Source organism: Scophthalmus maximus, chromosome 18 (assembly GCF_022379125.1).
Source record: "Scophthalmus maximus strain ysfricsl-2021 chromosome 18, ASM2237912v1, whole genome shotgun sequence".
NCBI classification, from domain to species: domain Eukaryota; kingdom Metazoa; phylum Chordata; class Actinopteri; order Pleuronectiformes; family Scophthalmidae; genus Scophthalmus; species Scophthalmus maximus.
The window spans coordinates 1,492,635-1,509,012 of NC_061532.1; the positions used below are offsets into that span (position 1 = coordinate 1,492,635).

The 16,378-nt window shown below is 41.7% G+C and overlaps 1 protein-coding gene across 1 annotated transcript; it reads right to left on the reverse strand.

The window, feature by feature from the left end:
- Positions 1 to 1,727: 1,727 nt before the first annotated feature.
- Positions 1,728 to 15,890, reverse strand: amd1 (adenosylmethionine decarboxylase 1). The gene is made up of 9 exons (XM_035617131.2): positions 15,568 to 15,890; positions 8,487 to 8,573; positions 6,680 to 6,806; positions 6,382 to 6,484; positions 5,990 to 6,032; positions 5,241 to 5,385; positions 4,999 to 5,091; positions 4,748 to 4,903; positions 1,728 to 4,663 (listed from the first exon to the last, which is right to left on the reverse strand). Exons 1-9 carry the CDS (start codon positions 15,678 to 15,680, stop codon positions 4,520 to 4,522), a joined length of 1,011 nt encoding a protein of 336 aa, XP_035473024.1. The 5' UTR covers positions 15,681 to 15,890; the 3' UTR covers positions 1,728 to 4,519.
- Between the last annotated feature and the right edge of the window lie 488 nt (positions 15,891 to 16,378).

Below are 16,378 nucleotides of genomic sequence, written 5' to 3' on the forward strand. Positions count from 1 at the left end.
TGCAATCAAAAATTAGTTTTGCGAATAAAAGATGTATACACACATATTTGCTGCCTTCAAATGGGCTCGTGTTTATCATTTGCTCGAGAAAGGTCAATGTGAATGCTGCCCTTTTGAGGTGATCAATACCTTGGACCTGGGAATTTTCTGAGGAATGTGTTTGCAAACACTTTAAAAAATGTCAGAGGCCAATACATTGTCATTTTGGTTGTGTAGGATTTCTTCAGAATTTGATCGTACATCTGAGCAAAATATTGATAACCAACAGCTTCACCTTTTCCTCTGTCATCGTGCTCTAGCACCTAGCAGGTGCACCTGCTACAGTAGCATGCTAAATTGTTAACCTCTGTGGCTGACAGTAATGTCAACAGCATCCAATTTGCCGTTGCTTATAGCAGTTCTCACGACTTTACCACTGGAACACCAAGCACACTGTGTACACGACTTTGAGGTCATACTCAAATGTCATTACAAAAACAATGGTGCACTATCTGTTTCTAGGTTGGCTGTCATGTCTCTGACAAAGTTCACAGCCGTAACAACAGCCAGTCAGCCAGTCAGCCCTAACAGAGAGAGACGTCTGATAATAAAAAAGCAAAAAAATGCACAAATATGACCTCGGGTAATTACATTAAGTTCTCTTTTTTAACATTTACATTGTCCAATGGGTCAACGTTCCCAGTCTATGGTACACACAGAATATTTGCCCTGTTGGGGAAGCTACTGTGGAAAAAAAACATCTGTGAGAAGTGATCTCTGCTCACAAAGTGGTTTTCAAGAATAAAACAGGCTGGCCCACTTTAACCTCAGGTATAGTTTTGGGAGGGGGTATATTTTGGGCAGATACAGCTGTGAATGACCCGCTGGCTTCCCTCGTGCAAGTGGCTGTCAATCATTCTGAGCCAGACATGTCCCCAAACATACCACTGTTCCTCACCTCATGTCTGATTTATTAGGGCCACCAGAACACCAAATAGGAAGGAATTGAGCTAATGACACTATAATAAATTTATTTACTTAGAGGCTATTCCGCATTGGCTTCACTTCACTTGGAAGTTTCTCTCATCTGCTTCTTATAAGACCTGTGTTTTATAAAACTTCAATGATCTCCATACAGGATCTCTGGATCTCAGTCACAGTGACCATCAAGTTCACCTCTGCCAAGGCTCCTCTCCCCGATTGGCTCAGCTTGGCATGGGAAGGCTCCTGGTTAAAAATTCATTATTAATTATGTCGGATATAGTTGCTTATTACAACCTTCAGGTGCAGATCTTTTTTCTAGGTTTCCCCAGATCTGTGTGAACACAATGCTGCCTCTGAGCTCTGCGTGCAGCTCCTTTGACTTCATGTCTTGATTTTTCCATTGTGTTTCAGTATCTGTGATATATACTATATATATATAAACTTGCGTCTTTTCAAATCATGTCAAACGAATAGAATTTAACACAGAAATAATCGGAACCCAAGCGCCCCAAGAATACTTATATCAATGTGATATTCCAGTTTATCCTTTTCATCATTGAGTGTACATTGAGGGAAATATATATATATGTACACACTTTAATATATTTGCAGTGTACTATGGAAAACATGAGCGTATTGGAAATAAAATATTTTCTACCAGGGTTGTGCTTTGCTTCTGTATTCTATCACTTAGTCAAAACCAACATGTCTATATCTACTGTGTAAGTAAAGGCACAAAAAAAAACAGACAAAGAAACACGGCATTAGCACGGATAAGTATTTTTATTTAAGCATCAAGCTCGTAGCACAGATATATTTAGCACATCTTGACCATCCAAAGAACAGCAAAAGAAAGAATTAAAACAGCAAAGTTTCTCCTTCAGTACATCCTTATACATCCTGCAACTGTGCCCTCTCTCACCAGGCAGGGGGGGAGGAGCTTTTATGTTCCCTTTCTCTGCAATTTTAAAAAAAAATTTGCTAAAGAAAGGAAGTGAAAGAATATTAATTAAAAAATGATTTAGTCAGCTATGAAAAGGATCATCCCTCAACTTTATAACAAACTATTTTTGAACATTGCTTTTATAACATGAGGACAAAAAGGGGCAGAAAAAAAAAAAGGATTGGTCCGTGACAAAAATAAGGAATATTTTTGTATAAAATTGTCACTGTTCAACTGCAAAAACGCCTTTTGAGTTCACAGTATAAAAAGAAGGAAAACAAAGTTGCAGTGATCCACATAAAACATCGTAAAATGTAGATAACATTGAACTGAGTCCATATTTTGGAACAGTGCTATCAGATCATTCAGGTTATTTGACAGCGAGAGGAGTAGTTCATGTAAGAGCAGAGATTGGTCCAAAGGAAAAGAATGAAACCACTCCAAAAAGCCATGACAGACAAACTAGAGGTAAACTATTCCAAGTGCCAGTTATTACATGAACTGTTCCAACCTCAACTCATCATCACACTGTAGTTGGCAATTCTACAGAGAGAACATACTGCCCTGCAGGGCTGAAAGCAGGTTAGGCCCACACCATGTCTTCCGCAGTTCAAAATCCAAACTGTATTCTCTGGCAGAAGCTTCGGGAACCACCACGCAGCTGAATGGCAGGCGGAGGAGACAAACCTTGGACGTTTGACATTAAGTAATAGCAAATGAAGCCTAACCTGCTTTTAAAACTTGTCCACAACTTGAAATAAGATCAATTACAATTTAACCCGACCGCACCTATCCAAAACACATCAGGACACAGCTGTTCTAGCTGCGATTTCAGCTGGTTAAACAAGAGGAAGGTGAAGCACACAGACATACCGACAGAAAAGGAGGAAAAGGTGGCGCTACACTACACTGTCAAGCAAGCACGGCACTAGTAGTCACATGCACCATAGTGTCACAGGATTTTCCCCCTCAATGAACAAAAAGCACTGATCCAAACAAAAAGAAAAAACTGCTACTCAACCAATTCACTGCAGAAAATGTCTGGACACAATAAATTTAATAAAATGGCAGTTTATGCAGCAGTTATATGCGGAATGATCTGGGATCACCCTGGCATGCTCAGACTGGCGGGCCTCTATTGTGCATTTACAGATTTCTTTATGGGGCGGAAAGAGACAGAGAGAGGATGGATATTATGTGGGGAAAAGAAAAATGCTTTGCTGGGCAACTAAGCAAAAAGTGTCCAATTCATTATTTCCCATTCACAGGGGCGTGGGCATAGCCAGGAGCACAGACCCTTGTTATATCACCGTGCTGGGGCCAGCTGCCGGTCTGACTCTGGCAGGGGGGAGACATGCTGCGGGCTGGACAATGGCTGGTCAGCAGAGGGCATTGTGAGCGGTGTGTGTGTGTGTGTGTGTGTGGTGGGGGGAGGGAAGGGGAGGGAAGGGGGGAGGGAAGGGGAGGGAGGGTGCGGGTGTGCTCTCCTGGAGTCGTACATTCAGACTGGTCCAGTCTTTTCTCTAGAGACGTGTACATTCGAAAAGACGGGTGGACAGGCCAACTTAACATGGACTGTACTACATTCAGTTTGAACAATTTAACCAATTCGTGTCAATGTGTAAATTTAGAGTGCAATAAATTGAAGGGGTGGGGGTGTAAATACCCAGAAGCTTCTTATAGATACAGCACACTGTAAAACAAAGAAGCCTGGATGCAAAAAGGTGCACATATTTCATGTCTTAAATGGGTCATATATAAATACACATTATCCAGGTATATATCTTTAAAAGCTTGTCTAATTGTGTAAACACAAGGACTACGATTGTACGGGTGGAGGGGCACAAATGATTGAATGCATGCAGGTGCTGGGAAACCAATGTGAACACTGCTTCAAGGCCCAGCAAAGCAGAAATCTGCTCGAGAGCAGTTTACAGCAACCAAAGACCAAACTGCCCAACAAACAGCAAGTATGGCATTCGTTTTCAACGAAACTCAAATATGAAACTCGACAACGATAAGAAGGGCCAAAAGCTTACCATGACTTATACATTCAATAAGACTTGAGACATAAGGTTGGCCCCATTTTAGTACCATGAATAAACTGTTTTTTAAAGTGCACTCTATCATCAATAGTGATTCATTAATACCAATTGTCACGCCAGGAAGTCAGGGCGAGTTGAGCTCATAAAGAGGAAGACTGATCTGAGCATGTCAGGGCCCTGCCTAGTGAGGGCGGAAGCCTTGTCTGTTGGGGATGAGGGGGGAGACCTGCAGGAAGGGGCCGTTGTACTGGGCACAGGTGGACAGCCTCAAACAGAGCGTGTTTAATTCCTCTACATGCACTTCAAGATCACAGCAAGAGTGAGCTAGAATATCGAAACGGAGAGAAGAGCTTTCATGCAAGAGATCTAGGTCACAGGTACAACATTGCAAACAATTCAAACTGGAGGTTAAACTAGGGCTCCCGACTGCGTCAGTACCAGATGATTCTGACTGATGACAGCAGCAGAGGAGGAGGGAGGAAGAGGGGGAGGATGACAAGCTCTCTACTGGGGGATAAGGCTGGCTGCGGCCGCCTTTCTTTTTACGCCTCTTCTTCATCCTCAACCCTCAGCTCTGCTGGTTCTGCTGACGGTTCTTGGAGTAACTGGTGAAGACGAAATTGTAATCGTTGAACTGAGCCAACTGGCGGTCGAGACGCTTGTAGCCATCAAGTTTCTGGGCAGAAGAAAAGACACTGCGACATTTGGAGCTCTGGAGGGGCAAACGCAATGAGAAAAATAAAATTTACAGTGAAACTTAAGTTTGAATAAAATTTTGTTTGTGTTTTATACACACCTGATTGACAAAAAGGGTTGTCACAAATTTTCCTGGCTTGAAAATATCCACCACCTTCCTAATTAAATCATCATAGGACGTCGCAGAGAGGTTGGTTTCGAAGCTGACGTAGGAGAACTCTGGCTCAGGTGTGATGTGGATGGTCCAGTAAGTTCCCTACAGAGAACACAATGCAGAGAATTTAAAGCACAGAACTGTGGAAGTAGCTGGCAAGATGTAGAAACAAGCGGGAACAAGTAAAAGTCACTAACGTCAGTCTTCATTCCATTCATTGAGTATCCACAAGGGTTGAACATTGTGGCGTCGATCACAGAACCTGGTATCAGGTCACGAATTCCACTCATCTGCAACAAGTGATGAAGGACAACTGTCAGCATCGATTCACGCTGTGTGCTCATGTCCAGGTAAAGCCCCCGCCAGATCATCTGAACAGGCTAAACCTGTTCGTTTCACAACACACCCCAGGGAGACGTTGGGCCAAGATGCTACTTACACGAGTGACATCACTTGCAGAAACACCATCTTTCATATAGAACTGGTCCATAATGGCTGGATCAAGGTCGCTCATCAGAACTTCCAGTGTCTGATCTGCATGCTTGTTTTCCCAGAACTCTGGTAAGTCCAGGGTAAACAGGTACCTGTGGGTGGCCACACAGTGAAGGGTTATGTAAGTCTATTACCAGGGACACATAGATTAAATAATAAGTGTGAAGGAGGCTCTGAACAAGCATTCATATTTAATAGAAACCAAGAGAAATGGCATGACCTTTTCACCTCCATCTCATGATCTGTTACACATCACAATGTCAAGTAACAAAATCCTGCTGTGGCTGAAATTGAAACAACACAAGCCTCGACTAACAGCAGTAAACTTAATTTTTAAAGATGTTTATTGAGCCAATGATAATTACATACATGTAATATATTGTTATACTAATGCTCTTTTTCATTACTCTGATAAAATTATAAAATTACATTTTATTACTTAAAAAATGTATTGAGTTCAAAACTTTGTCTTTCCTTGTGGTCTTCCTCAGCCACCTACACCTCTCCTGTTTCCCTGACCTAGACCCCTTTTCACCCATTGACTTGTATAATGTATAAGATCATAACTCAGGAATGTCTTTGTGCGACGCGTGATATGAGGGCTTACCAAATTATATAGAATTGTAAGAGTCTGTCCTTTAAGACATAATATGTCTTAAAGGACAGACTCTTACAATTATGAATGATGATACTTACCAGCAGTCAGAGTTCAAACGCCCCATACAGTAGGCGGCACCATCTGGAGAGAAAAAAAAATATTGTTTCAGTTCAGATATGGTAGCTAAAACATGAAGAGGCACTGCATCATCTTATCTAAATTAGAACCCTTTAAATACCCCATTAAATCATATTTTTCTTGGAGTCTCCAGGTTAATGTCCATAAGTAAATAAATATACTGTACAAAGAGCAGAAAATTAAAAAAAAATGAATAAATGGAATAACCAGTTAGACCAAAAAATGTATCCGATCCACATCAGTATACACTTTTATGTATTGATTGGGATTTCCCAATTTGGCGAACCTTACCTTTTTGAAAAAATTATTAATAAAATGAATTAGAAAATGACAGAGCGGATGTGCTACATACTAGGGAAAATCTGGCTGAGAAAGTCCACTTCCTCCTGGAAGTTTCGATGAGGGAACTCCTGATGGGTTGGCTTCATGAAGTTTTTGCGGGAGTAGAAGAAATTCTAGGAAAAAAACAACCAAAAAATGACCACAAAACACGGTCTAGTCAGTGCCACAAATCACTACATGTGTTATACAGGAAGTGCAAAAATCCAGATACTTTGAATATCAATGTGGACATATACAGCACACATATTACTATATTAATATATACATAATATGTTATATATACACATAAATAATGCTCTGTGTCCAACCTCGATGGCGTCAAAGCCGCAGTACTCCCTGGCCAGTTCCAGCAGAGGGACCAGTGCTTGCAGCAAGAGGGTGGTTCCGCACGTCTTCAAAATGAAACGTCTCTTGGAGACAAACATGCTACTCTCACTATTGAGGGGAAAGAGGACAAGAAGGACATGAAGTTTCTGTACTGAAACTCTGTTTATCTGCCACTGTAAGAGATGTTCCGATTCTGATACCATTATTAGATATGCCTCCAAGACAGCCAAAAATGCTCAGAAAAAATTGCTCAGGCTTGGGCAAATACACAAAATCTCCCATTCTATCTTTTTGCCAGGGGAGGGGGCTGCTCTGTCACTCATATGCCTGAAACACGCCAACTAGACAAAGACGCTGCCTATAGTTACTAATTACAATGGAAGAAAGAACTATACATTTAAAAGTGTGGTTACACTTCAGTGAATGTCAGTTAAAGTTGATTCTGACAATACTCATTGCCACAAGTGCAACAAGTCCTTTGCATGTGAGGGCAGAAACAAAAGTAATGTGTGGAAACATCTTGGTAAAGTCCATCACATGCAGCCGGAGAGATAGTTTCCCACAGCTTAGCTTAGCTCATAGTTCCATCAGCTGTAACCCAAGGTATGTCAGTCTATGTAGGCTATGAGTTAACAAAATGATACCAACATGATTGCTATGGGTGCACTAATTAATTAAATTTGAAATGGTCAGAGCATCATCAGAACTGTTGAGAAATTCATAGTTTCAGTTACATCTCACTGCAGGCAAAGAATGTCTTTTGAAGTATGCAAGAGGAAGGTCATTATCAGCACATTAACTTATCCATAAAAGTTTATTTTCCCGTCATTTGATTGAATTTGTTCCTAAAAATAACTAAAAGATAATAACCAAAATCTTTACCATAGCCATCCAAAGCTCACACATTCAAACATCAGGGAACACATGAATCATTTGGAAATATGGATCCACATTACCAAGAGGAGCCAAATGAAAACTCTAGGTAATTTATCTTAACACACAGATGCTTAAACCACATAACTAGAACTGAGTCGAGTGTAGTGACAGGGGAGGTACTGTTCAGAAAAAGTGGTATTACAATATGCCTGTAGGTGGGAAATCCCACTCATCAGATACCAAAGTTGGTTTTAAGAAATCATTAAATAAACAAAGTATTCGCTCGTTCTAATTCACCCTGGTTGTGTGCCATCTGCAGTGGACTGCTTGCAGTCTCTATTAGACTCCAGGACTGGTGGGAAATGAAAAAAAAAAGAAAAAAGAAAATCCCAAAAATGTTTTAACCTCATCACGAGTGGGGTTGTTTTGACTATGGTGACTAAAAATGTAATCACTTCTTGGTTGTCATGACAAAATATTCAGTTGTTGGCAACTGTGGTCTCACAGCAGATTTCATACTGAGCCCAACAACCCTTTCGACACTGTTGAAGCAGGGTTTTCTTGGATTTTTAACAATTGTTGTCCTCCCCGTTTGGGTGTGTGTGTGTGTGTGTGTGTGTGTGTGTGTGTGTGTGTGTGTGTGTGTGTGTGTGTGTGTGTGTGTGTGTGTGTGTGTGTGTGTGTGTGTGTGTGTGTGTGTGTGTGTATATATATATATATAATAAGACTACTATAAGACTATGCAGCATGTAATGTATAATGTATGCTCCCTTTGGTCTTGTCTTATCACCTGAGACTGAGTGACTGGGCTGTAAATAACAAGCAGCTTAGAGGCGACGACAGTCTAATCCTTTGTCTCTAATCAGTAGGAAAACAGAGGAGTTATTGTGTAAGTAAACAGCGAGCACTCACCTGAGTATATAAGCTTCCTGCTTGTCAGTCTTTGTCACACTTATGATCAAACAATGCACATTCTCCAAAAGTTTGTCCCACTCAAACCTAAAAGAAAAATGAGAGGGCAAAATTTAGTGTGTTGGGACAAATCCATTTGAAATGACCAGGTCAACATGTGAAACTGAATCCAATAACAAGAAAAAAAACCAAATACTAAACATACCAACATACTAAAAGTAAGCAGACTTGTTTAGACACGGCCTTTTAATAAGTAAAGCACACACTCATTCTACATTCCACAGCGATGGCCTGTAGGGAAATCATTATAGGGAGGGAGGGTTTCTGGATATTATGGAGCTAAGGGGACTATCAGAAAACAAACAAGCAATAATCTCACATGGATAAAAAAAAAACAGACATTTCAGTACTTTGTCACCTGGGGGGGGGTACTACAGTACACTTCTTCAGTCTGAAGACAACAAAGGAGGGGTTCTGGCAGCAGCACTCTCCTCAACAAGAAGGCTCCTCCTGCCGCTGCCATCCCCCCACCCAGTCCCCAGCAGCCCAAATGCAGCTGCGTCACACTCTCACTACAACCTTGGACGGGCAGCCTCATGGCATTCAGAGCGCCATGTAGGAAGCACAGCACAACCCGGGCCGGTAGAGAAAGAGCGCGAGGAACACCATTGCTTAATGGGGAATTTACCAGCAGCTGATGATGCATTGTTTGCCCCCTGAGAGCTGGACAGCGCTACATGAATTGATACCTTTTTCTGAAGAACAAGAAAGGTGTCTCAGTGAACAACTGCACTGTCAGCACAGCAGCTGTCCTCTTAGTGCAGGAACAGATCTACTCACAAAGCAAGTGTCAACAGTAAATCTTAACTCACTGACCGGCTTTTTTTTCTTCTTCTTTTTTTAACACAGGGTCGCAATCATGTACATTTAGTGGACATTTATAATGTTCACTAGATAAGGTTTTACGGCAAGTTAGGTCGAAACCATGGGACATTTGCCAGATAAGAAATGTATCTGGTCAATCTTGCTGACATTCACCCTAAAATGCCTCCACATCAGAAAGATCAATCTCATAGCAAATTGGAAAAAATAATTCTGGCAGCTTCAGGTAACCAGGTGTCCCAAGATACATACTGCAAGTAACTGAAAACCAAAACTCCCCAGTTCATGTCTGGCCAGGGACCTTTGTTGCATGCCAGCTCCGCTTCATCCTCATAGCAACTGGACAAACACAGGGGACATAGATGTGGCTCAGAGATTAAATTCATCATAATAACACAGATGCCATCTTAAAGATGGGAAACCCTAATGCCAGGCCATGTTTTATCAGAGTCACATTTCCCTGACAATCATTGACAGAAAAACAATCATATTCGCATTAACTGCAGCCTTCACACATGTGCATATCAAACTGTCAAAAACTTTCCAACATTAAGATTGAACCATATCAACTGTCTCCAAATGAATTATGATGTATTTTGGATCCTGGAAATCCTACCCAACCGTCAAAATAGGTGACAGGTTTATGGTACCTCACCATAAACCTGTACAGCACCCAAAGGATACCAAAAGATAATACCCATCCCAGCCACACAAGTTCAGTGCATTTTTTTGATCTTTAAAGTCTACCATTATGGATATTATTTTGCAAATTTTCATAATTTGAAATAGTCATGGGCCTGTTTCCGGTTTCAAGTTATGACTATTAAATAGTCACGTTTCCGAAATCACCATTATTGTCAGGATGAGCACTTTTTTCTCTGACACACACTTTACTTAAAGTGTCCTGTGCTGCCAGGTGTTGTAGGAGTGGCGAATGTCCGGTCTGGTATGGAGCAGTCCGCACGGTGTGAACGTGGCGTGTGTGTTTGGTAGAGCGAGAGAGAGAGAGCAGGGAGCAAGTGTACCTTGAGTTTGACTGGACCCCGGAGGGAGAGAGACTTGGCACGAGTAAAGAGAGAGATTATTTGGAACATTAGTAAATGTATGTTAACATATAGAACATGACTATATACTGCTCTGGACTGATTGTGTATGTTATATTGAGACAGACAGCTATTCTGTCTCAATATAATAAATTCCGCAGAAGAAGCCTTGGTGCCACATTGTTGAAGGAAAGTGAGCATGCTGGTCCCGGAGCGAGAGGGCGCTTTGGCCCTTGGAGAAAGTGAACATCTTCCCTGCTTCCCGACTACGGCCTGGATGCCAAGACCAACACCGGCTGCTCCGGTGCACGGTCCAAAGTCAAACTCAAAATGTTGCTCCTGTGCTCAGTTGTGTCAGTCTTCTCTGTTCAGGCTATTGCATAAAAAGGGAGAATATGATGATGACTCACCGCAGCTGTGCCAATCATGCCCACCTGGCACTGCTCCCACTGAGCCAGCTCCGCTCTGGCTCTGCTCTCGCTCCTACAGCTGAGAGCCAGAACCACACTGACCTCCACAAGTGTTTACAGACGTCCTGACTAAGGAACTTAAAAGTGCAGTGGAATCCTCCAGGTTGTGTAATGTGCAGAGGAACAGCTCTCTCCAACACGAGCGGTACAGAGCAGTCTATATTCATGTTCTACATGTTAACATACATTTACTAATGTTCCAAATATTCTTTGTCATTTAGAGATTAAATACATTTTGTTCAATGGCAAAAAATGTGCAACATTTGTTTTTACCCCTGGATTTTACAATAACACATTCTAGAGGTGCGCGATGCCGTTCTCAACATCATTGACGGCAAATTTTTTATTCAGCCTTAGACTTAGATACACATTTCTATCAAAACTGAGCAAGATCGATCTCATCACCAAAAATGTCTTTGGGAAGGTTGGGGCTTAGCAAAAATTTGCCATATCTTATTAACATTTGTGCAATAATCACATAACTTGGACCTGAATTTCAGTCAGTGAATGATATTAGGTATATTGAGTCCAACCCACAGTTGGTAACACAAATTCAAAAGACCCGTACCTGAAAACAGTGGACAGAATTTCCTAATTCAAGATGCTGGTGAGCAACCCTGATTATTCTCACTGGAGACTCACACCAGTGTATGGTACACCAAGTGTCAATAATATCGGATGAAGAGGGGACAAATTATGCAATTTTTGCAATGCTGCAGGGTTTGTGCTGATGAAACGATTGTGATTGGACTCACTGCTTCTTTAAAACAGAATTACACAAGCTTATGTTACTTTGCTCTGCCTTTTCAACCCTGTCACCTGCTTGTTGCTGCTCATGATTTTGGATAAATGAGCTGCTTCCATCTGTTGAGCAAAAAAAAGGGTCAGAGCCTGTGATCTGCAGCATGTAGTACCAATATAACTTTTGTTTTTGCGAGTCTGTAATTCTGTTCCCAATCTTATGTTCCACCACAAAGATAATTTACTTTAATATTAAATCTCTTATATATGAGGGCTCCAAACTTTTACATTGGTTGCAACTCTTCATTTTGGGGCACCAGAACATAATTTAGGTGCACTCAAAATGTTTTGCTGCACCTTTTGGCACCTCAATAACACACATATTATACCTTTCTTGACAGTTCCCATATACATTGGTATTTTCTTAACACATTGTGTAAATGACTGCAAACAGGACTAAAGGGGCTTTTTAATGAGGATGATATGGGACTTCATTGTTGTAAATGGTAGCTCTTCTTTGGCGATATATTTAAAGCAGTGTCTATTACCATTTCTGACTCCAAGCAGCGAGGAGTATAATGGATGAATATTTGTTTCTCAGACTGTACACAGTTACATTGTTGAACACTGAACAGCACTATTTTAACAAATAACTAATAAAAAGTACATGATGTGTGTTGAGTGATGGAACTAACATTCAAAGGGAAAATGTAACAACTCAATATGTACAGTAAATCTGTTACATAAAGTCCTGTCCACTGCTCTAAAGGGTTGTAGGCCTTTCACTATGAACCTGGTCACAGCGAGGTGGAACTCATTCACCCTCACACTAGCTGTAGCTGTGAAGGGGCTTTGGGCTTGTCTTTGACTGGGCCCAGCAGAAGTAGAACTTTCAATTAATTTTTCGACTGATTTCCATGAGTTACTGCCTTTACTTGCAAAAAAAAAGTTAACATTTCAGGGCAACGAGTGTTGTCGCGATCGTTTTAGTGAGGTACAACCAGACTTTCGACTCGTTCACTTTGACAGACCAACTAAATGTCAGGTGCACCGGTGCGACCAAGGGCAATTTTTAGTCGCACTGCACAGATTTTTGGTCGCACTCTGGAGCCCTGTATATTAAGACCAGGTATAAAGAGGGTCTTAGTGCTTTTGGATTTCTGAAATGTCTATGGTTCAATCACTATACACAACTCATCGTTTACATGGTATAATTTATTAATGATTTATAGTGAATTCATCTTCTGTTCCCATTTGTGAAAACAGTAAACCAAGCAGCATCTTTTACTTTACATCTTACAACTAGCCTGTGCCAGACCTATATGTGTTATAGGCTAATCAAACGTTTAATTTCTTCAGGTCAAAAATATGTTTACGTGAAACAAATTTGCCAGAGAACATTTGACACGGCTTAAACCCAGGTAGTGAAAATTTTGCCCTTATCATGCATTTTTATCTGAACTGATATAACACAAACAACCCTTTATATATAAAAATTATTAAGTACCATAGATTATGACTATGCAGTTAGCTAGCTGTTGTAGTGGATAGCTGTTGCAACATAAAGTTACAGCATTACTAGAGACCTGGGTCAGCTCCCGTTGCAGTGTGAAATGCACACCACAGGCTATTTCTGGTCACTCAGTGGGATCAGATTTTCCTCAAAGAAAGTGCAATCTCCAGGAAAGGACCAGATCAGGCTGCTGAATACTACAGGGGTTATCCATACCCATGAAATAGGGACACTTGGTTAACCAAGATTACAGATACTTGGAATTTTGGTTACAGTCAACTTTAAGTGAAAAGGACTAGTGACAACCAACAAATAAAAATTATTTATTCATATGTGGTAATGACTGCAAAAATGAATTATGCTGCCAAACCATACAGACAGGAAAGACCACATATCGCTGTGTGTAGATGGCCTTCAGGACTAGTGGCTTGACAAACACTAGAAGAAGAAGAATGTAAGCTGTAGATGAGCCCTGAGTCACAGACAGTGGCGGTATTGCAAGTGAGCTCCACATTTGTGAATCAGATGCCCTTGTGGACATATTTGGACATTGGCTGACGTCCAGCGAGCCCTATTCACCGACGGTGTCCCTCTGACTCGTTAATCTGCCCGCCGGTTGTAAATTAATGCCGGCTCTCATTAATCCTACTGGCCGCACACTTTTCTTAAACTGACCTCAGTGATCTGGTTAATGACCAGAAAAGTCACTGGAAGCGCCGGCTAACCGACAGTAACTCACGGTTGCAACATCAGGTAGAATAGCAAAGTGACATGCATTTACAAAAGGCTAAACCAACTTTACACAGAAAAAAGTAGATGACTGGTTTTTAAACATATGTTGTGGGGGTGAATTTGTCTAACCAGCTGTTGACATTGTAAAAAGTACCTCTGTGGAAAGTATTTGCAAACCTCCCGTTGCTCGGGGGACATGTGATTCAGCACCAAACGGTGACATGATCCCACCAAAATCATTTGAATCAATCAATTCATCAGACTAACTTTGCTCTGCTTGGTACCAGCTTCACAGAGTTTAAGGCTCAGCAACCGATTGATTCTGTGGAGCTGAACAGGGGCAAAGGTCGACAGTCTTTTTAACCAGTCACATCCATTTTCCCCTATTCTTAGAATGCAGCCAAGTGCCTCTGAGCACAGTAGGGAAACGAACCAATCAGAGCAACTGGGAGGGGACTGCTTCCATGGCTGGAAACGTGACCGGAACTAGGACCACGGGCACTTGCAGTGTAAGAAGCAGCTCTTAGGCCTGCCATGCTGTGGGATGCCTGGCTCTGGAGGTGCACCTCACAGTGAGTCAAAAACACACTAATGACATAGAGTCTCTCGTAATGTCCATGTCAATTCAGACAAGGAGCCTCTAAGATTGACTCTTTCCATTGCAGCCTCCAGAGCCGCCTCCCTGTCTTAACTGCAAAACAAATCCCATCACAGGTGACCGGACACAGAGCTACCTGTGATCTGTGACTTTTGCGCGGTGTTTGCGGGCGCGCGTGTCCGTGTTGGCGGCCAGTGTCGCTGAAGCCGCGGCAACACGCGGACACGACGAGCGACCACATGCTGGGCATCTTCAGTGAGGTCCCCTCGTCGTTGAATGACGCAGATACAAAAAACAACAACAACTCGAACTTTGGCAAAACAAAAAACACATGATATCACCCACCCCAATATGGCCACGTTAAATTGATCGTTCGCTATATTTTTACACATTCGTGAAATTTAACCAAACAACGTGCCCAAACCAACACGGGGGCCACAAAACATGCGCACCGATAATGGCTACAAATGACCAGGCCCTGCTACTGTTGGCACCAAAGTGAGCTGACACATTACATGTATTCAAATGACACAGCAGACGTCTGAGTCGTACAACCACAGTACAGCAGAACGAGGCAGCTGAATATTCGAACCATTTCTCCCAGGAACTAGCTAGAGTCAGCTAGCTAGAAACGGACTGCCAACTTCACGTCAAGACGGCTATTACGCTGTAAACCCACTGCTCTGTCGCTCACCACAACAGATGGCGGGTCATACTCACGTACCAATGACTTAATAACAATACGTATACAGTTCGAAGAATGAATGACTAACCTTAGAGGTGCCACAGTGAAAGGGGGAGGTGGCCATTTTCGAGTGACGGTGTTAGCTAGCTCACAAGTAATGTGCTCTGGTGTCAGAAATTGGACTCCCTGACCAGCTAGCTAGCTAACTAACTAACTAAGGATGACTGAGGGATTACATGGGGGACATTGGCCTCTTGAGAACAAGATTAAAAAAACAAACAACGTTTAACTTAAATTCAATGTTAAGTCTCACGGATGAGCTGGGGGAGGGAAGGCATACATGCATGTGCTCGGCGTTTCCGCCATCGTTCAATATGCTGCCTGACAGAGCAGCTAAGGAGTTCAAGTAACACAAACCTTGGGATGGTACGGAGGTCCCCGGTTCCTTTGGTCTCATCCTGCCGAGAGAACCACACCTCCAACAGCTTCTCGGTCCCCTCGAAGAAATGTGCACCGTTTTCTTCCATCATGAGACAACAGACACCCAACAATTATATTAAACGTCGTTTGTAACGTTTACAGCTTAATTAGTCCGTCCTCGATCAAATATAATTAATTGAGGTACAGTCCTTTAAACAATCCAGGTGTTGATTTTCTTGAGTTACCGTCTTCCCTTTTACAGAGAATACCGTTAGCGAGTGCTAGCTAATATCGCCGGCCATACTGTGTAAAGCACAGAATGCAGAAGGCGAGGTGGCTTTATATGCTAGACGCGGTTACGTCAGACTTACGTTCAGCAAGTCCATTCGCCAAACACTGTCATGTGACACTTGGTTGGTTCAGGGACCTATCAATCATTGCGAAAACAAGGCTCTAGTCACGTGACTTTTTTTTTTACAACCTAAAGAGAACGTTGCACTTAAGTATTGTCAGTGTCCCAAATTACATTTTATTAATATATCATTGTAAGGGATTCTCTTTTACTGTGATATTTACATCGTGTATACATGTCAGAGTAGACAGAAATGTGCCTGAAGCATAGTGGAGCGATAACATAAAACAGGTATGAATCTGTTCATATGGATTACACGTTAGTATATGTTATTGCTACCACTGTCATTGCATTAGCGTTATAAATTAATTTATTGTTTATTACATATGATGACATAAACAAATTCAAAGTTTTGACTAAATCATAAGTGAAAATAATAATAAAGTTCATATAATA

Coding starts and splice junctions, on each gene's coding strand:
- amd1 (XM_035617131.2), bottom strand. CDS start 15,680: ATGATGGAAGAAAACGGTGCACATTTCTTCGAGGGGACCGAGAAGCTG. Junction 6,807..8,486: donor CAGGAAGCTTATATACTCAG/GTGAGTGCTCGC, acceptor TCCCCTCAATAG/TGAGAGTAGCATGTTTGTCT. Junction 6,485..6,679: donor GCGGCTTTGACGCCATCGAG/GTTGGACACAGA, acceptor TTTTTTTCCTAG/AATTTCTTCTACTCCCGCAA.